A 22,720-nucleotide genomic window follows, 5' to 3' on the forward strand; every position below is an offset into this window, starting at 1 on the left:
TCTATAGAAGAAAACAAACATCAGCTAACTGACAAAATATTTGTCATGATATCACCAACATTTTATTAGATGACATATTTTTGATAGCTCTCATAGAAATCGAGATGATTGAGTTCAAAGTGCGAGTATAAGGTGGCCTTCCACACATTGTGTTCACGGAATGTGTAGTTGTTGTTCAATGAAAAATCGTGAAGATATTTTTTTTAGAATTTATATATTAGATTAAGTGCGTTCAAATAATTTTTCGTCACCCTCTTATTACTCTGATCTAATTCGAAAATACAGTCAAAGAAGTATCTTCGGTCCAGCAGCAAGAACATCTTGTTCCAACGAATGCATGCGCCTTTCATACCGTAACTCGCAATTCATTCATTTCAGAACCATATTTGGCTGCTCTTGTAGTCTATAAGAGAGATGAATTAAAGTTCAATAAAATTGAACAAAAATTGACAAAAAAGCAAACAATTAAAGAAAGAAGACAAAAATTAAGTTGATTACGATATTAAAGGCGCATGCTTTGATTTGGAAAACCGTAGCTGTTCTTGCTGCTGAGCCGAAGATTCGCTTTTGCATTATATCCCGGCCGCAAAGCTCATGGAAGTTAGACCAGAGTAATAATTCGTCGCTTAAAAATTTTAAAACTACTGAGAAAAGGAAGATTGCAAATGTAGAAAATTTATTGAAATTCGCAATCTAAACGTATTTTGTTTCAGCAATGCCGTCTGTAGGTGACGTCGTCTACGCCAATACCTACCCAGCGGTGTTACTTCGCCGCCGTGGACGTACAGAGTGGCACGTGCGCTATTTGAGCGCTCAGGAGAATTCGCAATTTCACTGCGATGAAAGCGTGAGTAACATTTTGTTAACTTAGGTACTAAAAAAGTAAGATTTTTGCAGCGGATGAAAGCAGTCCACGTGGAGGACACAGTGCAGGTGGTCGAAAACCCCTGGGGCCTGCTTGAAGATGGTCTCAAGGAAGCTCGGAGGTTGATTGAAGTGGATCCCTCTAAAGGAGGCTGGGTGAGTGGAAAATAACATGCTTTCTTTTTATCATTATTTTATGATTGCAGGGGTCCGCGGACATCAAACTCCGGAGGCCGACACAAAGTCGGACTCACGGAGTCACCAGATTGGGCCTCCAAAGACATGGAGCTGGAATCGAGGCTCAAGGTGCCCTGAATGGATTGGCGCCAGCTGCAGCGAACGTTGTTGCCCCAGCTCAAGGCTCCGTTGTTGGACCTTCAACTCCGGCTCAGAAAGCAGCCAAGGTAATTTTTTTAAATCGAGATTAAAAATGAAGCATGTAATCTTTTTCAGAAAAGATCGGGAGACGGAGACGAAGGAGCCTCAGCCAAGAAGTTCCAAAAAACCACCGAAATGCAGGAGGAAGAGGAAGAGGTAATTTTATTTTTCAAATTTTGTAACGCTTGAATATTTGATTGAGCCCATCACAAATACTGCTTAACATTTTGGTTTTTCAGGTTGAAGCCAAGGACACGAACAGCGCTGAAGAGCCAGCACAACAGCAAAGCCTCTTCTCCAAATATTGGGAAACAATGGTTCAGTGGTTGAAAAAATAAGAGATGTGTTTCAAGCAATTCAGTCAGACATCGTTCCCAGGAAAAAGAAAATCGATATTTTGCATCTCGTTTTTTCTTTCCAAGAATCAGCCGGAGCGCGATTTCTGACTGAATGTTCTATATGACCTTATTCCTTCCCTATTCATCCCATTCACTTCTGCTTCTTTGTCCCCTTTTTGGAAATTTCCTCCTCTCCCCTTTTTTGTCTTCTTCCTCAATGCTTGTAACATTCACCTTGTTTCGGATTCCAAAGAATCGCACTTTCCCAAACTTTTTTGTACCAGAAGCTGGTAACATTTCCCAAACCCATTCATTCTCTGATTTCCAGAATCCCCTTTTATTCTGTCTCATTCTTCTTTTTTTTTTTAATTTTCAGAATTAATTATTTCTTAATCCCCATTCATTATAGAGTCTTCTGAATCCCCTTTTGACTTAACATATTCTTCTGGAGTCACCCAGAATCTTCAATTCACTATCCCTTGAAATCAATAAATATTTTATAAATTGAAATTCGGTGGGTCCTTTTTTGTCTTTTTGTCTAAAACCGTTTGTGCTGTAAATTTCATATCTCTGAAATTATATCATTTGCCGATAACAAGGAAATCCGATGAACAAAAGTAAGTTTCTTATTTGATTTTTTAACACTAACGATACAAATTTTCAGAAATCTGCAACTTCATCGTTTGCCAATACTGTTGGACGATAGAAAGATGCTATGTGTTCCTATGATGAAAAAAAAAAGATTGATGTGGGACAATATCTCTTGGCAAACTCGAAAAGAAATGCTGATGGCTAAAGAAACCGATTTCAAGAGAGCATCACTCAACAGTGCCATGGAAGAACTGGAAACTCGGTTTCTATGATGATTTGACGACATCGTCAAAATCACAAAAAAAGATTCGCTGTGAGAATGCTGTAAAACCTTTTGGGCCGAGTTGAGTTTTCCTTCCTTTTTAGAGTCAAACTATAGTTTTTTTTCAGAAATCGATGTGATCTCTGCACCTTAATCTTTAAAAACGATGGGAATGCCGTTGGTTGATTGAGATACATATCATGGACCAGGATTAGTATTGTGATGGTCCTAAATGATCAATTGATACTGGATGGATAATTGTTCGAACGTAAGTTCAAACTTTGTTTTTTCAGAGTCAAGAAGTATTTTTTTTTCAGATGCAGACATATTCGTCATATCCTATCTAACGACACCAAAAAATAAGGGACCAGGGGTTCAACAACCAGCATATGCCAAAATTATACACTTCCCGAGGAAGCTGCCGATACTGTTATTATTTCGGAAATTTCGTTCTTGGATGTCATTTGTTTAATTTCGAGGATATGAAAGTTTTTTTTTCAAGTGGATGTGGAGATTGTTTGTTTCTAGAATGATAACGGTAAATTGATTATAACAGTTTTTCCGAGTTAAATGATTTGTATTTTTTTCAGAAATTGATGTTATTTTCAGTTGAAGTCGAGTTGGTCAACCTTCAACCGATTGACGTAAAGGAATTATCCCAATAACAATTTGGATAACATGGAACTTCATCGAATGGTGTTTTGTACGTTGCAGAAACCGGGACTTTGTTGGGGAAAGTCAATATTTCCTTCTTCATTCCCAGTAACTATTGTTACAAAAATTGACTGAATCGTTTTCCGAATTTTTATTAATTATACGTTTCCTTAACCTCACTTCCCTTTTTGTTGTATTGTTTTTTTTTCGCCTTCTCCTAAATTCATTTTAGTTTTTTAAACAAATTTTTTTTTCAACTTTTCTTATTTGTATCTTGAATCTTTATTGTTTTTTCGTTATGTTACCGCATATCTTATCCTCTTTGTTTTACTGAGTTTCTCTAATTGATTCTTTATATCAATCGGTTTTATTCCTATATCTTATTTCCCATACATATTTTTCAACAAGTTCACTTCAATAAAAGTCATTTTTCTGTTTTTTTCGTACGCCTGTGTTCTCATATCAGTTTGTTCTGGTGTTGCTTCTACCGATTTTTGTTATTTCTCATTTTCAAAACAGGCTCATCTTAAAGGTGCTGTACGGTGAATTGTTCAAATTCTCGTTTTGTGCAGAAAATTATGTCGATTTATATAAAAATGGAAGAATTTTTTTCGATAGAAACTCGTTCATTTAGAAAAAAAAAACCCTCATCAAAAAATAATTTTTCAAACATGTTATATTTCAGAACAAGTATGAGTTTTCTAGTCCCCCACGGCCACTGCGGGTGCGCCAAAGTTTCCAACCATTTTTATGTAGAATTTTTCGATTTCCATTCGTTTTCTACCAAATTTGCTTCGTTTTTCAAGACAGTTTTGATTAAAAAGGAATTGATTCCACATTTTTAAAAAATAGATGATCGATTTTTTGAGTTGCTTAGGCAATCACCCCCGTACCCTTTCTACCAGTTCCCCATGCGCATGCAACGACACTCCGCTATTCCGCTGTGACGTCACGCGCGCGAACCTGGTGTGTTTGAATTTAATGAGTGTTAGGACTGATTGAGCTTCTCTGAGTTTTTGACACAGTTTTTGACACAGTTAGCTGGTTTTAAGAATTTCGGAATTATCCTTTGTTGCGTTGTTTGTTCTTTAATCATTATACGGAATAATAATCGTCCCTAAGAGCTGACTTCAGAAAAAGGCATTTTTCGATATGTTGTTCTCAATGAAAGGATCATTATTGAATTTTCGAAATTTTCAAAATTCTGAAGCTACATAATTTTCTGCACAAATTGAAGCAATAAAACAACTTCACCGCTCCATTTACAAATTCTTCCGTTTCTCATATTTTGTATACTTTCAGATTTTGTTTTCATGGACCCGGATCGTGCCGCTCGTTTTCCTTTGGCCATTCAGCGTTTGAAAAGGGCATATTTGAATGGCGAAAACGTCATGGATTTGAAAGAATTCATATTTGAATGGCGAAAACGTCATGGATTTGAAAGAATTCATCACCCGCCAATAGAGCACCCCGACTACTGGGATGAAGAACTTGCTAGTGTGCGCGATCAACTCTTTTGGTATCATTCTGACTGGTTTCTCATTTGGTGTCAAGCACCGCTCGAAAAAGTCTCGCGAGATATGGCTCACGAAATTGCGGCCCTCCCACTACCGCTTCGTCGAGAGAGGCTTCAATTTCCCCCGGAAAAGGCCGAATGTCTGCCACACGGTTGTCCCCTGCCTCCGAATACTGCTGTGGATGATTTCTGGCATTGGTCGGTGAGTATACGTTTTTGGTTTTTAGAAGGATTTGTACTTCTTACAAAAAAACCTCAACACCTTGTAAACTTAGGTTTGGATATAATTTTGAAAATACATTGAAGATACTTTATTTAGATTTCTCTGAAAATCCTAGAATCCGATCGCCAGTTTCAGCGGAGTTAGTATATCAGTTTCATTACCAAAAATCACCCTTTCAGTGCGAAACAGTGATTTTCAAATGCAATGAAATTTGTTTTGTTATACTGAGAATCAAATCAAATTGCACATTTCAGACATTTTCCCAAAAAAACAATTTTTCAATTGCTGTTTAAGTTTGGGAAATCGTTAGAAAATCAGATTTTTTGAAATGACCTCAAAGTTGAAAAAATTGCATTTAAAAATTGCTGGTTTGCACTGACGTCGCGAGTTTTGGTACTGAAGCTCATATAACTCGGCTGATACTGGAGAGCGGATTCTAGAGTTTTCAGAGGCAAGCTATTCTCCACCGATCTAATGAGTTACACCAAAATCGGAGTATACAAGATCTTGAGGTTCTATGTTAGTTGCTTTGAGCAAAAACTATGAATTTGCTTCATTTTTACAACATTTTCATGTCCTTATTTTCAGAAAGAGACCGTTTTGTCATGGATGGCTCTTGTCATCCCTCAAGAACACCAAAACGGTGTTATTGGGCGTCTCCGAGAAGTGGATTTGGATGGAGGCTGGCTTCCGGAGCTGGCCAAGGAACAAACCATCAAAAACGCTCTGAATCTCACCGACACCCAGCACATGTTTCTTCAAGGATTCGCTATTAAAGTAATAAATAGATATCACGATCGAGCATATGCTCGTGAAGTGAAGGAATACGAAAAATATGTATCTTGGGTTCACAGCTTTCTTCATCACTTGGATGAGTTTTGAGAGCCCTAAACCTATCCTTCGCCCTCCTCCTTTATCTTTTATCCGAGATTACGGTTCTCTATTTTACTCTCAGTTATTATTGTCCTGCAATTGACTAAACTGTTATCCGAGTATTTATTAATTTCACAATAAATGTAAACTCTCTATATTTTGAATTTCAATAAATGACTATTTGTGACTAGGAGTCTGCTTCCAACGAAGATACTTGTCCGTTTCCAAACTTGACTGGACCAAATTGAAACGCCATTTGAAGAATTGTAAAATTCTTCCCGGTGCGAATTGGTTCTCACTGCAACATGGAAACTATCCCAATAAAAGGACTACAGGCTCGATTGGCTAATAATTCGGAGGGTACCAATATTGTGAGGTCATTGGAAAACAAAACAATTGAGGGACGCAAAATCCTCAATTCAGAGGTACAAAACACCTCAAACATTCGATATTGGTACCCCTGAACCCTGAATTATTGTACCCTCCGAATTATATACATATGCCGGCTTAATTACCTGAATGTAGAAGCGTCGACGTCTTTCAAAAACACTCTTCCCTCGGTCCATGTCTTCCGTCCTTCTTCTGAAATGTTCACCAATCTCCGATTGACGTCATACTCCAATATAAAGTGAAGACCGTACAGTACAGATGGAGCATCAACCTGAAAATTTTGATTAATGTGTTTTTTTGTCGAATTCAATACCATGGTACAACGGAACTTAAGAATCGCAGGAGAATTGAAGAACTGAGTTGGTGGTGGTCCGTCTTCCAGAATCTGGATTTCGAAAATTGTAAATATGAATAAATTATTAAAAATTGATAAGATGAAATCGGAGCTATAAAAGAGAAATGCAGAAATGCCGGTGACCGTCACAGAAGGTCTCGAACAACACTTTCTGAATTTATTCTGTAGTTTTTTCACTGGTTTTTGTCAAATTGTCTGTTATGTTTAATCTCTTCTACATCTCCGATTTTTTTCGTATCAGAATAATACCTGGCTACTGTAATTTGCAAAATCAGTCTCCCCAAATTGTTGACGAATGAATGATTTGGTCTCGTCGTTGGCACACTCATAAACAAACATTGGTCTGCAAAACACATCCACCCAAACTCCAGGACGAATGTCCCACCAGCGATAGTCTCGTCGGGGCATTTCTGAAAATGCTAATGTAGGTTATTGGTTCCGAATTCCTACCTGGTTGCGTTGGAAACGGGATGGCTATTCTTTTCAGGAACAGTTGTCCTTCAAATTCTTTGGTTTCTTCAATGAGAGCTACAGTATGATCGGTGCAATATACGAACATTCTGGAAGAACAAGAAAATGTGAATTAAATGAGCTCAACTCACTTGAAAATTCTTTTCATACGACAACCATGGAAATCGTTCATGTGATCTAGCCAACAACAACGATAGACCAACATTGGCGGTCTGTTTATGAATTCTCGTTGGTCTGGGAGCTTCGGGGCAGTTCGTGGAGCACCGCGACGTCCTACTAACCAAGGATCTTCAGGGAGTTCTTCATCTTCATTTACCTTGATTCCATGCTCTTCAAGAAAGTTCTGAAATCGAGATAATTGAGCTCAATATGAACGCATTGGGTGGGCTTCTATTAATGCGAGTACGGTGTTAGAACGTCAACTTTGAGATTTAATTTTCTCGATTCCTGTGAAAGATATAAGAAATTTGTCAGCTGATCTTGTTTATCATAATGTCACCAATATTTTATTCGTTGAGTTTTTTGATATCTTTCAAAGGAACCGAGATAATTGAGCTCAAAGTTATATATAGGGTAGGCTTCTATTATAGCCTTTACATTATTCATATTAGTTGAAAAATGATAAACTCACTCTAGTAAATCCATCGCATGAAGTAATTCTGTAAATAGTTTGAAACAAGTTTACGTCAGATCCAACATTCAGATCACTCCAATGAATGTATGGTTTACCGATACGATTAGGTGCGGGAACTTTTTGACGGCGAAAAATTCTTCCCTTAAAAAATTCATTTCTCACTATTAATTAAATATTATACTCACATGTAGATAGCCAGTGTTGTCGACAAATGGTTCATTAACAGTTACGGTATCATCATTTAAATGATAATTGATTTTGAAAATTCGAATACGATGAATCTCTTCATCAATCCCGTCTTCTTCTGCGTATGCATCAAAAGATAATACTGCAGAATTTGCTGCTTCCGCTTCATGAAGTAGTGGTCCAGCGCTGAAACAAATTCCTGAACTTTTCCTAAACTCAAAAAAAAACTCACTTGCAAGAATGATGAAAGCTCCGTTGTTTTGGATAATTCTGAACCAAATCTTCTTCAGCTACAAAGCACTCTCCATTTTTGTACTTCAGCTGGTGACGTCTTCTCGGTGCCGGATCACTACCAAACTGTTCTAGAATATCTTCGGTAGGAATGTCTTGAGCCGGGTCTTCGTAGCTCCTAAACGACGACATGAGTGGTATGAATGTTGCAATACTTGTGTCGTTGTTGCATTTAAACGTCGGAAACGACACGACAATTTTGTTGTTCATGGTAGCGAAAGGCGAAAAAGCGGCGAAGAGTGAATAAACGGCTTCCGGCGGTATAGATTTCCTCTCTTCTCGTCTTCCAGTTCTGGCTTGTATTCGTTGCTATTTTAAATACCAAAGAATATAAACAAAAAAGGGGAAAGTAATACTTTTAGAAGGAAGGTAACATTTTCAAGAGAAAATGTGAGTAGCAAGGAAAAAAGTAAATGAGAAGTTCTATTGAAAATGAAACTGAGGTTTATTCATTTTTGCATAAAAATTGTTGGAAACCAATCAAAATGTTTTATTACATCAAGATTTGTAGGTAACCATGCATATTAACGAAGCAACAAACAAAACACTGAAACAACAACTCGAAACTTCAAAAAATCACTTCAAGGAAGGTATATTTTAATTCATGCCTATTTCTGAATCCTTCTATTCGTTATTTTCAGAGTGTTTTTCGAGGGTTTTCAATTTTCTTTTGAATTTCCTCTATGTATGGTTACGTGTTTTTGACATGAACAATCGTGAACATGTTGACATTATCAAAAACATTTTAATAGTTGACAAAATTTTTATATTATTTGGAAGAAATTAGACAATTGAGCTGAATATGCAAGTTTAGTGGCGTCGGCTTCTTCTGATAATTTTCAATTGAAATAGTACATCGGATATGATAGAACTCGACGAGTACTAAAAAAATATTATGCGGAATATTGTATCTTGTCTGCGAACAAAGTTACAGGCCATATAGTGGCTTTTTTCGGACGTGCCGAGCAGGGCCGGGCCGGGCCTGCTTTTTTTGCTCTTTTTTGCCTGTAACTTTGTTCGCAAACAAGATACAGTTTCACAGATAGTATCATTCTGTAGTACTCGTCGAGGTCTATCCTATTTATTTTAGTTGGGCTGTAAATAATGATTCTGAAAGAAACAATGGCAAGGCCCGGATTACAAGTATGAAATATGCCCGAAGAAATATGAAACAACAAACATTTTTAATATTCAATAATATCTCGTAAAGCAATTCATTAAAAAAATATCACAAATTTCATTTCACTGAACAATTGAAATTTTGGCAATCAAACTTTTTCTTAAACTTACAACTTGAAAAATGAATTTTTGCTTTCATTTTTTTTTCTCTCCGCGATTTTATGTATTTCGCTTTTTTTTTGTGCAAAATTCCAACTGTTTTAGTAATGATGATTCAACCATTACCATTTGTTTGCAATATTAAATCCACTGAAACAAAAGCGGTTGCCATCGTCGAGTGTTCCGTTTATTCGGCCGTTTATTTAAGCACACACATCCCGAATATTCCCGGAAAACAGTATGGCGGGCAGTCGAAAAACGATCATTATTATTCTGGATAAGTCAAAAAGATTTCAATGCGCGATTGTTTTGTTGTTGACCCAGCTGGATTGCCGGAGAAAGCGAGAAGAAGTGAAGGAGGGAAATGGACATCGTTGTCGCCACCTGCAAATGTGGTCATTTCAAAACTGTATATCCTGGTTTTGTCAAGTGGAGAGGGACAAAAAACAAGGATAACTGTGCGCTGATTCTGGCCATAGATTATCGCCTATTTTATTTCCGATCTCCATTTCCGTTCATTACTTTTTGACAGGAACAAGCAGTCGCTTTCTATTTTCTCCTTTTCGAAGGTCTTCTGGAAGAGATAAGGACCAAACCGAGGAACAATGCCGACATTCTTCGCTCTCAACCATTTGGTAAGAATTTTTTATTGTTTTTTCTAAGAAACTGGAATTTATAATTGGTCAGTTATACTTACGAGTGTGTCGTTCAGGGCTATTATGGGAAAAACGGAAACGAAGTGTGAACATTGAGAAAAATACGAATATTTTTCAGTTTTGTTTTTTTTAAGGAAATGTTACTTTGAAAAAATGGTACTTTGAAAATTTTAATTTTAGAGTTTTTTTGTTATACAGTATCTGTCAAAATACCGTATTTCCTTTAATCAAACCGTCAACTTCGAGCTGGATTATCTCGATTTCTGTGAAAGATTTAAAAGTTTGTCAACTAATATATTACTTATCATAATATCACCAATGTTTTATTTGTTGAATAATTTTTGAAATCTTTTACAAGAATCAAGATAATCGAACTCAAAGCTGACGGTTAGGGTAGGCTTCAAAGAAACGCGATACATCATGGTTTAACTTTTTCAGTGAAAAATAGTCAACTTAGAAATTCTGGAAAAGTATTCCAGAAATTTCCGATTTCTATGAAAATTCCAAAGTACACTGGACCAACTTAGAACTTCATTTTTGTAGTTGACAACTTTTGTGCCAAATTCCATTCTAGTGAGATATGCAGTTCAGAATCAAAAAATGTCATAAATAACACTGAAGTGAAAATTGTGCCACTGTTGAGTACCTTATATCGCTTGGTTTCATTTTCACAAAAAAGTTATCAATTACAAAATGAAGCTCTTGTTCAGTTTAGTGTATTCTGAGATTTTCAAAAATATTGAGAAATATTGAACCACTTTTGTAGGGCTCCAAAGTTGATTATTTTCCAATAAAAAAATCAATTTTTTTAGTATTTTATTACGATGATTTTTTCGAACAAGTCATTCCAACTAACTTGCTTAAAATGAATTTCTCCAATTTTTAGAAGATCCTACTGTAGAGAAATAAATTCTAAATGTCTTCCACTTCAACACCGGAAAATCCTAATCCCAACTTCTGATCTCTGTTTTCAAATCCGTGTTTATTCCTAGGAAAAAAAGACCAATCCGCAACTTTTGTCTAGTACGCCATTACTTTCCCTTACTAATCCGTGTTCTGAACTTCTTGACAATCCCCTTCAAGCAAATCATTTCAATACACAATCTCGGAGTCATTTTTCACTTTTTTTTCGCCTCTCCTTCTTGACCGTGAATGATGAATGGGTCGAAATGTGAAGAAAAATATTAATAAATCAGATCCGAAAAAAAAAATTAAAAAATGAGATTTTGTGAAAAAAAGACTAGTACTAAAAGCTTTTTCGCTTCATCTTTTTTTTCCTCTCTTATTTCACTTTTACCCGTTAATCGTTTAGTTCTTATGCATGAGAAAACTGTTTCAATCAACGAGACGTCGCAGCAGTCCGTTATGCAATATCCGCGCCGGTGGCTTGCCCTAATCTGTTCATCGTGTGGAGACAGTTTTTTTCAAAACCGAAATCGCTTCTGCTATTTCGCTCCTTTTCCTTTCACCATGATACTTTTTTGCCCTTCTGAAATCTACGTGTCCACTAACTTATAATACGGGGCATTGCGCAAATGGATTCTTCCCGGCGGCAAGTTGTTGGCATAATTATACAATTACCAGCCATTGGACGACAGACGGAAGACAAATTGTCTTCAGTCCAATATTTTTTTTCATACTTCAAGGATTTCGGTAGTGTTCATAAGTGTTGAAGATCATTTTTTGTAGAAGTCGAACTTGGCAGTTTTCATGGCGCGTGATTTTTCTCATCGAATAATTTTTTTTAATGTTATTTATCATTCTGGGAAAAAATTAATGCAACGCTTCTTAAATTAGTGAAAAATAAATATAAATAACTGCATTAAAGAATTGCGGCATTAGTTTTTATTACCAATTTTGGAATAGATTTCTGCACATTTTTCACCTGTTTTCCTCCATTTTCCATTGTTTTTCAAACATTTTCTCCGATAAAAAACACTGAAAATCGTGGAATTATTGAAAAAAGGCATACACTATACCGTAAATTTTCTATAGCATTTCAACATCCCACATTTCCTTTAATAGAAGTCCAGCCAATCAGCCAACTTTGAGCTCCTTTATCTCGACTCCTATGAAAGATATCAAAAATATGTCAACTGATAAAACATTCATCATCATATCAACAACATTATATCAGTTGACCACTTTTCGATTCACTTCACAGAAATCGAGATAATTAAACTCGAAGTTGAAGGTTCGGATGGGGTTCTATTGGATGAAATAAGTATATTTGCACTTTGAGAACAATTATCTCAATTGCTGTAAGAGATATAAAACTTTGGTAAACTGATAAAATGTTTGTGATATTATTATAAACAATTTGACAGTTGTAAATTTTTGTATATCTTTGACAGGAACGCAGATAAATTTGCTCGAAAATAAAAGTTATAAGGTCCTTCCACTTAAGGTTGAACGCTATGTAATGTTTCGTTCTGTTTAGTATTGAAAGAACGTGGTAATTATTTCTTGTTTTTACTACAATTCTAATTCGCACTCTTCACCAAAACTTGCAAGCTTAACTATTAAAATAGGTGCGATAATTGAACCTTTAAAAAATCCTACGTTCCTATCTCCCATCCTTCAAATAAAATATCACCGCTAATTTTGGCATGCTGCAGGTGGTTGACAGATGCTCATGCTCACCGAAATAGAAAATAAATGACCCTGAATGACCTGCAAACAGATGTTCTCTCAGTAAAAACAATGCACGTCTCTCAAATTTTCTACATTTTATTGTTTCTTCCTATTAGACGACAATCCGAAAATAAACCCAATATGCTTCATCATTAAAAAGCATTAAAAACAACCTCCGTAAATGTTTTATCTCTCTTTTTTGTCACCCCCGATTGCCGCGCCGCCGTTAATGCAGTTTTTCGGGAGACAAGTGATTAGGTATGGAAAAAAGGGCATTCACATAATAAACACGCATTTTTCGGGTCGATCTACTAGTGAAAAGAGATTGGAGAATGGACATTATACGGATTATTGTCGGCTTTTTTCTTTTTTTTTCCGCGTCTTTTATCCCATTTTGCGTTGGATATTTATTTCTAACACAATACAACAACTTCCTGTTGATCTTGTGTATTTTTATTTTTTTTTTTGTTTTGCAATCTCTCATTGAAACCCATTCTGACGTGTAGTTTCAATTCAATTCATTTGTCATACCTAAAGTTTCATTCAGATTTCTTTTGTTTTGACTTTCTGGGAGGTGGCTTCTCCGTCGTTTTTTTTCTGGCTTGTTTTGTGCCCTGGGCACTGTGCATAACTGAATATTTGCACGTCGGATAACTAAACCCAGTCTGTTCTTTTGTGGGGGCCGAAAATTAGAGGAAACCCATGTTGCTTCGCAGAAAAATGACCAAAGGGCATTGTTTGTAGTTTTGACCGACAGGGAGGTGGAGGTTTTTTGTGTTTTTCTCTCTAATTCCCTTTTCTGACCTACAATTCCTGAATCTTCTTTTTTTCCTTTAGTGGCCAAGTGTTCTTTTTCTCTTGTTGAGCTTTTGAAAACTGTCAAAAGACTGTTCAAAACTGTAACCAACTTTTTTTTCTGTTTATTTACACTTCTTACCATTTTTTCTGCGCATGGTACAATTTTTCTTGGGTTCACTCTTATCCGCAAATATTACCAGCTCCACACAGTGCCAACCACCTCTATTATATGAATCACCATTTACTTATTCACATTTGAGCTGTTTTTTTTTCAATCGAAAAGTGGTAAAATGTGTGATAATGCAGAAAAGTGATGGTTCGAAAAAAAAAAGAAAAGTTTATAAAATTTATTTGTCCGTCCATTCTATTTCTGAAAAATTTGTTATAAAGATTTATTGAGTTCGCAAAGTGTCAATAGTTTGTCAAAAGTGAATTTTTTTAATTGGAACAAATGAAAAAATGATGAATTTGCTAATTTCGTATATTCAGAAACCTACAGGATCTCAAGACTTTCAATTTTGTGTAGTTTTGAGCTTTTTTCGTTCGGTGTGACTCAATTTTGAAACCTCTATAAATTATAGTAATCAGAATTTCATAATTTCGATTCAATTTTGAATTTTCAGAATTCTACAGTATTCCTAGACTTCCGATCCCGTGAAGCTTCCAACTTTTTAAAATTTAGCTCAATTTCAAAATTTTCATAGCTTTAAAAAAGATTTTCAAAATTCTATCACATTTGTAGCTTTTGATTTAGTTGAATCCAATTTTGAACAATGCAGTTGAGAAATTTACAATTTTCCAAATTATAGGAATTCAAAATTCCAAATACTCGAAATTTCTCGGAGTTTTATTTCAATTTCTCTGTATAAACTTTATGCATATTCCATATCACCATGACTTTCTTATATAATTGGCATTCCCTCTAAATTCCGAAAGCCAAATAGGTATAATACCTTATTGACTCGCCGCCCCGCACTAGTTCCCCTCTTCGACAGAGTTTGACACACAATCTGTAGTAGAGGCTCAGATGGCATAAAACTGACCAGGCTACTAAAGTTCCGTGTGTCTCTATTACAAAGTGTAATCCTGGACACCCATCACTTTTTTGTCTTCTCTCCTCATCACTCTTTCGTCGTACGAACACTTTTGTTTTGTTTTTTTATTATCTGCCGTGTTGCTTCTTCTTCTCTTCCTGCCAAGTTCGTAACGTACGTCTGTTGGCAGGCAGGCGGGAATCTGGCGGGTTTTGACGTGACGACGTTCATCATCTCATTCTTTTTCATCCTACGTTTCTGTATCCCTCATTTCCTCTCTGCTACACCTAATCATTTACGGTTCGATTGGTGGATGCGTAATTTGAGAGAAAAGGAATGTTGGAAGGATTTACAGAAAACGATTCATGAAATTTTTTCGAATTTTTTTCAATAATCCTCTAGTAATGACCAATAGAACTCTAGTGAGTACAGTAATAGTTCAAAAGGGTAGATTGAAATTTCAAAACAGGATTTTTTCCATTCGATAAACAGAAATATTTTAACATATTTTTTATTAAAATTTAGTCATCGAAGTCGGAAATGATATCATAATAATTTTATGGGTTTTGTCTAAAGAAATCACATTTGTCGTACAAATTTATGAACCAACGTTCTACTCATTCCTTCACTTTCCGTAGTAAATCTGCGATTAAAATCTGATGTCCTTTTTCCGAACCAGCCCCCCCCTCAAAACCAATGACTAATCGTTTTCAAAACCTTGTCACGCTTTTATATTGTACAACACATTCCAATATGTCATTTAATCCCAACTCTAGGTGATGTGAAAAATATTTATATCGAATTATCGAAAAAAAGTGACCATGAAATTTTGACGTTTTTTGAAAACGAGTTTTTTCCATTTTTTTTCCGACCAACTCTGATTTTTTACATTCTACATTCACAATTTTGGCGATGGATATCTAAAAGTGCAATTCCATCCCGTATCTTGTTTCTTAATTTCATGACTTTTTAATTTCTACCCCTTTTTTCAACCAGGTCTCACTAAAAAAAAAGAGAAAAGAAATTTTTGTAAGGAAACTGTTATCAATTACATGAATGTAAAAAGGAAGTAGTCAATTATGATTGATGGCCTTTTTCGGTATCGACCCTTTTTCAAACACACGCACCTACAGATCAGTATTACCACCTTCAGATTTGATTGTTGGTCTAAACTGATTGACAGGTGTTGCTGTTTTGTTGCAAGCGATGCCTTCGTACAGTATCCGCACGGGCATTTTTTTTTCGTAAGACTTCAAAAATAGGTAATAAATCAGTGACACAAGGTGGAGGGATGAGGGAGAAGGTAGAACCAACAGAAGAGGCAAAAAATACATTTTTCTCTTGTTTATGCCGAACTTGATTATTTGTTAGAAAAAGGTTTGATAACAAAAGCCCCTTTTACCTGCTGTAAATTCTTTGTGTTAGTTTTTTATCGCTTTTTCCTTTGTGTTAAGGTGTTAAAATTTACTTAGAAGTTTAACTAGAAGGTGATCAGAAAGAAGAAGTTGATCATTGAACATTTATTTTTGAAAATTTTGATGCAAATTACCGTAAAACCTGTAATAGAAGAATCCCTTTACTTAATTTTATCTTTGAGCCGATTTATTTCGGCACCTGTCAAAGAAAACCAAAAGTTTTCAACGGATGAATTGTTTGTCATGATATCACAAACCTGTTATCAGTTGGCACATTTTTTAAACGATTCACAGTAACCGAGATAAATCAGCTCAAAGTTGACGGTTTTGGTAGTCTTCTATTCCCGGTTTTTATGATATTGCGAAAAATTAGGTCACTTTTCAAAATCAAAAAAAAATTTCAAAATGAATTTTTTCAAACTCTCAAGAACCTTATGGTATCAATTTTGATCCAGTGTTTAAGTTATTTTTAAAAGATTGGCACAATTGGTACTATAAAAAAAACTCGAAAAGGAAAACTTTCCTCATTTTTATTTCGAACCAATTTTCCCGGATCCTGTAAACGGTATCAAAAAGTTGTCAACTGTCATAATAATTTCGATATTATGATAAACATTTTTTTCAGTTGACCACTTTTTGATATCTTTGAGAGCAAATGAGATATATACACTCAAAGTTTACGGTTTGGCATCCCATTAGAGTTTACAATAAGTGAATATTTTCTTTGAATTTCAAATAGTCAATTTAATAAAATGCAGTTTTCAAAAACAAGAAATTCTTTCTCAATTAAAATTACAAAAGCATTTTGCCTTGCGGCTTTCCGCGATAGCCAGCCAGGCCCCCAAAAAACTGTAGAAAACGACGGCGATTATAAGGGGTACCCCAGACCAGGCCTGTGCGGCAACAATTTTTTTCGGCAATTCGGCAACTCGACAATTTGCCGAATACTTTTCGGCAACGTTCGGCAACTCGGCAATTGCCGAAAAAAATTCCGGCAATTTCGGCAACTTTCGGCAATTTTTGGCAACAAAAGTTTTGCGTCTTTTTTTAGTAAAATCAATATGTAACTCACCTGAAAATGCTTCTATCAGGCTCAGAACTACAGAAAATGTGTTTCATAAGTTCCTTAAAGAAGTAATTACAAAAATTGGCAACTCAAGACCACATTTTTTATGCAAATTTGAAGCCCATTTTTAGATCCGATGCAAGTATTTTTGATGATTATTGGGACACATTTCCTCTAAAATTCACTCTGAGGGATGATGGTATTCAAAATTTGATTTTTCGAACTTCGAAATCATTTTTTTGACTAAATCTCTAAATTCAAAAAAATTTCAGTTGCCGAAATCGCCGAAATTTTTTTGCCGAAATCGGCAACGGCAATTTGGCAACTCTTTCTTCGTTGCCGATTTCGGCAACGGCAAATCGGCAACAAAAATTCGGCAATTTCGGCTATTTCGGCAATCGGCAATTTGTTGCCGCACAGGCCTGCCCCAGACGAGCGGCCGACATCTCACGAGTTCCGCCGCCCGCTATGTTATAACGTGGTCCCTAGAGGGAGTGGTAGAAAGAGGAGACACAGCGCACAGTGAAATTAATATAGCTTGGAAATTGCAATGGAGACGGTTTTCGAAGAGAAAAAAAGAGAAGTGGGGTAATCGAGGGTGACAAAACTGAATTTCGCCTTCATTTTGCAAGAAAAGTCGTTTAGAAAAATATTTTTACGTTTATTCCCTCTAAAAAATTTTACGAAATTCTGGTAAACCTATTGCAAACTTTTCGAACTAAAGACCACATTTTTTGAGTGCGATCTTATCTGATGTAGAGTGAGAGAAAAATAATTAGGTACAAAGTTTTCAAATTGTTTCCCTTTTCATCCATTTCTCATTTTGAAACATTCCTTTCCTTCTTACCCATTCCTTGCCATTCAAACCCAAACACTTGTCCACCCACACAAATCATCAGAATTCTTCTTCGAAGCCGAATCCGATTCTGAATTCCCGTTAATCCGCAAATTCATTTCATGAAAGAGAAGAAGTTTCCCACCATTTCTGCCTACAACAACTCTGGCTAAATTATCGCTCGTTTGCATAATGTTATTCCTCAATCAACGCTCCCCTTGCCTTCTTCATCACCTTCTCTTTTCCTTTTCCGTGTGATGTTCCTACACCAAAGAGAAAAGAAGTGTTTATTCTCGCACGGGAGCGCCATAGTAGTACTGCCACCAGTGTACATTTTTCGCTGAGAGAGAACTACTCGGAACGAAAGATATCACTCTTTTCCTCACCATCATTACTATATATTATCATAAACTATGTACTAGTAAGATATATAGCTTTTCAGTTCTCTATATCTGCCAAAAGTGTCGACCTGTTCCTTCTTCCTCTCTCTTTATTTATTGTATATTCTTACTTTTATTGTCCACCTTCCGACAAAACCGACCATAGATATTTTTGAACGCTTTTTAAACTAGTTCATTTCTTTTCAGGAAAAAAGGAAAAAAGAAAAAATAATAGAACAAACAAATTTGATGTAATCCTCACAGGAAATTAGAACATGCTGCAAGATTTGAAACGTTTTTCTCTTTTTTCCTCCAATTTCCCCGGAAGGATAATGTTGCCTCATTCGTTTTGCGTCATTTGCTGCTGTTTAGAAGCAATGTGACTTTTGGTTGGAACTGTTGTATAGTTAGGGAATTCGAGAATCGCTTTAGATTAGTTTCAATTACAGTAATCGTTTTGGGCCCCCGGAAATTGATTGGGTTTTTTGTTCATTGCTTTTTTTGTTGGGTAGAATAGAAATATTCCGATAATGATGCTACCGGCCAAAATAAATCATAGTTTGATTTTTTCAGTGAAAACTAGTCAACTTTGTGCTCTGAAAACTTCAAAATAGATATAAACTTCATTTTTGTAGTCGACAACTTTTCTGTCAAATTCTATTGCTGTGAGATATGCTGTTTGAAACCAAAAAAAAAAATGCTGGAAATTACAATATGAGAATTGTGCATTTTTAAAAACGGTTATTTCGCTTTTTTGAATTTTCACAACAAAAATATATGAATTACAAAAATCGAGCTTTCGTTTTGTTCAGTATAAATTTGTAGAAAATTTGAAAAATATATGTCATGATATCACCAATGTTTTAGCAGTTGATAAATTTTTAATATCACTCATAGAAACCAAGATAATAGCGCTCAAAGTTAGCAGTTTAAGCTGGTTTCTATTAGAGGAAATACGGTTACCTTCTCCGATACTGTAGTTGAAAAGTTGAAAAAATACACAGATTTAGCGTTTATTCACTGAAACTATCAATTCTCTGTTTTTTCATCAGTAACAAATGATAATTTCCGACTGAACGTACTTTTTCCTATTTACAGTAATCCAAAAAAAATTACCACGTGCCCATTCAAAGTTTCACCCTAAAGTTCATTTTATTTTTTTTCGAAAATTCGATGATACACTCATGTTCAAAAATAAACTCTCGAGCATCTGGTGATAACTCTTGAGTAAAACAAATATCAACATCTGGGCTGTCTGGTTACGAGTAGTGACTCACAACGACCACTTCATAAACACATGTATCACTGAATTTCAAACTCTACTATATAAAAACTAACCATTTCCACCGCTGCTGCTTTTCGCCACCGAGAATTCGATGAACCAAACCGCCGTTTTGCCTATACTCTTAATGACGTCATTATTCAATTGATTTTACACCCTGCCGGTCTTCTTCTCCCCCCAACCAATCATTTCAAGCTTCACTATTATGCGATCACCCCTCTTTCTGCCCCTCCGATCATTTCTATCCAGGCAAACTTCTCCTGTAAACCTACCCCAGCCATTTTTTATAGCTTTTCCGACTTGAAACGCGTTAGTCCCCTCTCTTCCGCTCACTGCCATTTACTTTTTCACTTTTCTCGATCTACATGATTCTCAAAGTTGGCGGTTTATAAAACATGCAAAACCGTCCAATTTGGTTAGTTTGAACGTGTGCCATAAAAGTTTAGTATGCAGTTGGAGGTGGTCAAGGCGGAATGACAAATTTTGGGTTGTGTTCTCGAAAATTGTTTATTTCTGAATTCGACCGTTTTTTTTTCATTTGGAATGGAACAATGGAGGCACTTGGTAACCGCCCTAGTTAATTGGTTGAATCACAAGTTAGTTATTTCAGATGAGAACTATTCAGTTTAGTCATCAGCTATTGAGATTTTTCGAACTCAGATAATCCAAATAGGATTTTTGTTTGCCTGTACACTGTTTCGGACGCCGTTCTTCAATTATGCTGATTTCGAAATTTGAAATTATTCATAAATTTGACTTTGTTTCAGTCTTTAACAGCGGCTTACTAATCGAAAATAGAGCTTCAATTTTGTAGTTAACAACTTTATTGTACGAGTTCATCCAAATGAGCTAGACCGCTCGAAAGTGTTACGTCTAAAAAATCTATGCTACTTCATAAAGTTTTGGTACCTGGTTGGTTTAGCGCGTTTCATCTCATTTGATTAAATTAGCGCAAAAATTGTGAGCTCTAAAATTCAACCTCTATTTTCATCAGTAAATCTGAAATATTTCAGTTACGTGTTACAAAACCTGATTTAAAACATTCAAGGTTCATTTTCACAAAAAAAAAATACCGCAAACTCTCTAATAGAAGGCCACCCTGTTCTTGCACTTTGATCTCGGTTATCTCAATTTCTGTAAGAGCTAACAAAAATCTGTCAAATGAAAAAAATATTCTTATTAACATCTCCTACATTGTATTAGTTGACACTTTTCCGCTATCTTTTATTGAAATTGAGATAATTGAGCTCAAAACGTAAGTATAGAATGGCTATCTCGGAGCTTTCATGGTTAGCAACGATGTTTACTCTCTACACTCAGTTACTTTACTCCGAGTCTGATACTAAATACCCACTGTCCACCCTCCTATCAATCTCCTCCAAATTTTCGGTCAACAAGAGTACCCCTGGTAGATGATAAGTGTCGGTGCTCTATCTCCCGTTCTTTTGATATCGTCACTTGACCACCGCTCTTTCCCATGATCCCAGGGCGAGAATCTCTTCTCCAAATGTTTTGATTGTTTTGTTCTCTATTCATTTTTGATCAAGATTGGAGCCACCGGGCGGGGCCCCGCAGCGATCGGCTTTCGCATTGTAATTTCCGGCTTTTTTGCCCGGAGAAGGTGCCAAGAGAGGGAGAAAGAAGAGAATTGAGCACACAGAGACACCCCGAGAGACCACCGCAAGGCGATTTTATTCGACTTCTTATCATAAACGAAACAATTTCCCTGTTCCGGAAAATGACGGCTCTCGCTCCTTCCGAAAAATTGAAGGTTTTCACATGGTGTTTGACGCGTGTGCGGTTAGTTGGTGGCGCGTAAAAGCCCAAATGATGTGTATCAATTTCTCATTTTAAAGGAGAAAAGTAAAATCTGCCATCATCGGCTGTCATTCAACTTTCCATTAACTTTTCTCTTCTGGAAAATTCTGCCCCCTCCCCTCTCACATATCATTTCGGAGATATAATTGCAACACTGATTCGATTTCAGTATTTAATTACCAGGGCGTCATTTCAAAACTTTTTCGCCAGGGGGAAAAGAAAGTCGTAAGAAGGGTTCAGTCCATTTGATTGATTGACAAGTTAGTCCATTCCTTCCTGTCTATCCAATACTTGGATCATTTCACCGAGTGCAAAATTACATGCAGGGTTGTTCTATTTACTTCGTCGGTCGTATTTACAATGTATTGGCGGTTTTTCCTTTTGAGATCCATGATTTACACAATACTGAGAAGGCGAAAACGAATGAAAACCTATCTCGTGTCGTCCATTCGCTTCTTCCATCTCCCCCTCCGAAATTTCTGTGATAGTGATTTAGGCAATCGAGAGTTTTATTTATGACTTATTCTCCATTTTCTCCTAGTATGTATATCATTCATTCTTCCACTTCTTCTTCTACCACCATTTCACTATTTTTGTTATTGTCTCTGTATGTGTGTTCTAATTACCAGTCTTCACTTTTTTGCTGTTTTTCTATCACCTAATGATCATTAACTTTATGGTACGATTTCCAAAATGAACAACTTCTCGAAAGCCTAAAGTAACTTTTTGTAGTTTTCTAGGTTCATCGCGTTCACAATAGAAATTAGATGTACAGTTTTATTGGTTTTTTATCTACTGATGGAGGTGGACTTAGCAGTTTTGGAAATGTGTAAAACTGCTGAAAAGGGTTCGCAAAAGTTTTAGTGCTTTATAAATACAATACCAGACTTTTCAGTGAAATTTAGTCAACGTTAGAATCCTGAAGAGCTACTGTATTTCCTCTGATAGAAGCCCACCCAAACCGTCCACTTCAAGCTTAGAAATCTTAATTTATGTGGGAAATATCAAAAAATTGTCAACTGATAAACTGTTTATGATGTTATGATTAATTATTTATCAGTTGACAATTTTTTGGTACCTATCAAAGAAATTGAGATACATAGTTGAGCTCAAAGGTGATGTTTTGGGAAAGGTTGTATTAGAGGAAATACGATATTCTCAAATTATTTTTGACTCGGAAAAGCTTAAATTTTCTATTAGTTTTCAAAAATATTATTTTGTTTCAAAAATGGCAAAATTGACACTAAAATGGACGTTGCGCTACTTTGAACCGATTATCTTGTTTTTTTGGATTTTCAAAAAAGTGGTCTCTTATAAAAATCAAGCTCTAATTTTGTTCAGTGCGCCCTAAAACTTTCAGACACTTTGAAAAATTCTATACAATTTTTTCAGGGGTTCAAAGATGTTTTTTTTTCGACCGAAGTCGTCAAAATATGATTTTTTAGAATGATTTTCTGAATTTATCCATTGTGGAACGTTTTGAAAATCTAAAATTGCC

At 35.9% G+C, this 22,720-nt stretch overlaps 3 protein-coding genes across 3 annotated transcripts; 2 read left to right on the forward strand and 1 right to left on the reverse strand.

The window, feature by feature from the left end:
• Positions 1-715: 715 nt before the first annotated feature.
• CBG17223 lies at positions 716-1,580 on the forward strand (the record flags this gene model as incomplete). Its single annotated transcript, XM_002644177.2, has 5 exons — positions 716-847; positions 898-1,020; positions 1,071-1,268; positions 1,318-1,398; positions 1,482-1,580. 5 exons carry the CDS (start codon positions 716-718, stop codon positions 1,578-1,580), a joined length of 633 nt encoding a protein of 210 aa, XP_002644223.2.
• A 2,820-nt stretch (positions 1,581-4,400) lies between these two features.
• CBG17222 lies at positions 4,401-5,708 on the forward strand (the record flags this gene model as incomplete). The annotated part of the gene is made up of 2 exons (XM_002644176.2): positions 4,401-4,805; positions 5,415-5,708. The coding sequence occupies 2 exons, from the start codon at positions 4,401-4,403 to the stop codon at positions 5,706-5,708; spliced, it is 699 nt and encodes a 232-aa protein (XP_002644222.2).
• Positions 5,709-5,876: 168 nt separating this feature from the next.
• On the reverse strand, positions 5,877-8,158 carry CBG17221 (the record flags this gene model as incomplete). Its single annotated transcript, XM_045239321.1, has 8 exons — positions 5,877-5,997; positions 6,215-6,474; positions 6,694-6,854; positions 6,895-7,004; positions 7,047-7,258; positions 7,547-7,690; positions 7,735-7,921; positions 7,968-8,158. The coding sequence occupies 8 exons, from the start codon at positions 8,156-8,158 to the stop codon at positions 5,877-5,879; spliced, it is 1,386 nt and encodes a 461-aa protein (XP_045096127.1).
• Positions 8,159-22,720: the final 14,562 nt, after the last annotated feature.

This window comes from Caenorhabditis briggsae, assembly GCF_000004555.2.
Source record: "Caenorhabditis briggsae complete genome, chrX, whole genome shotgun sequence".
Classification (NCBI taxonomy): domain Eukaryota; kingdom Metazoa; phylum Nematoda; class Chromadorea; order Rhabditida; family Rhabditidae; genus Caenorhabditis; species Caenorhabditis briggsae.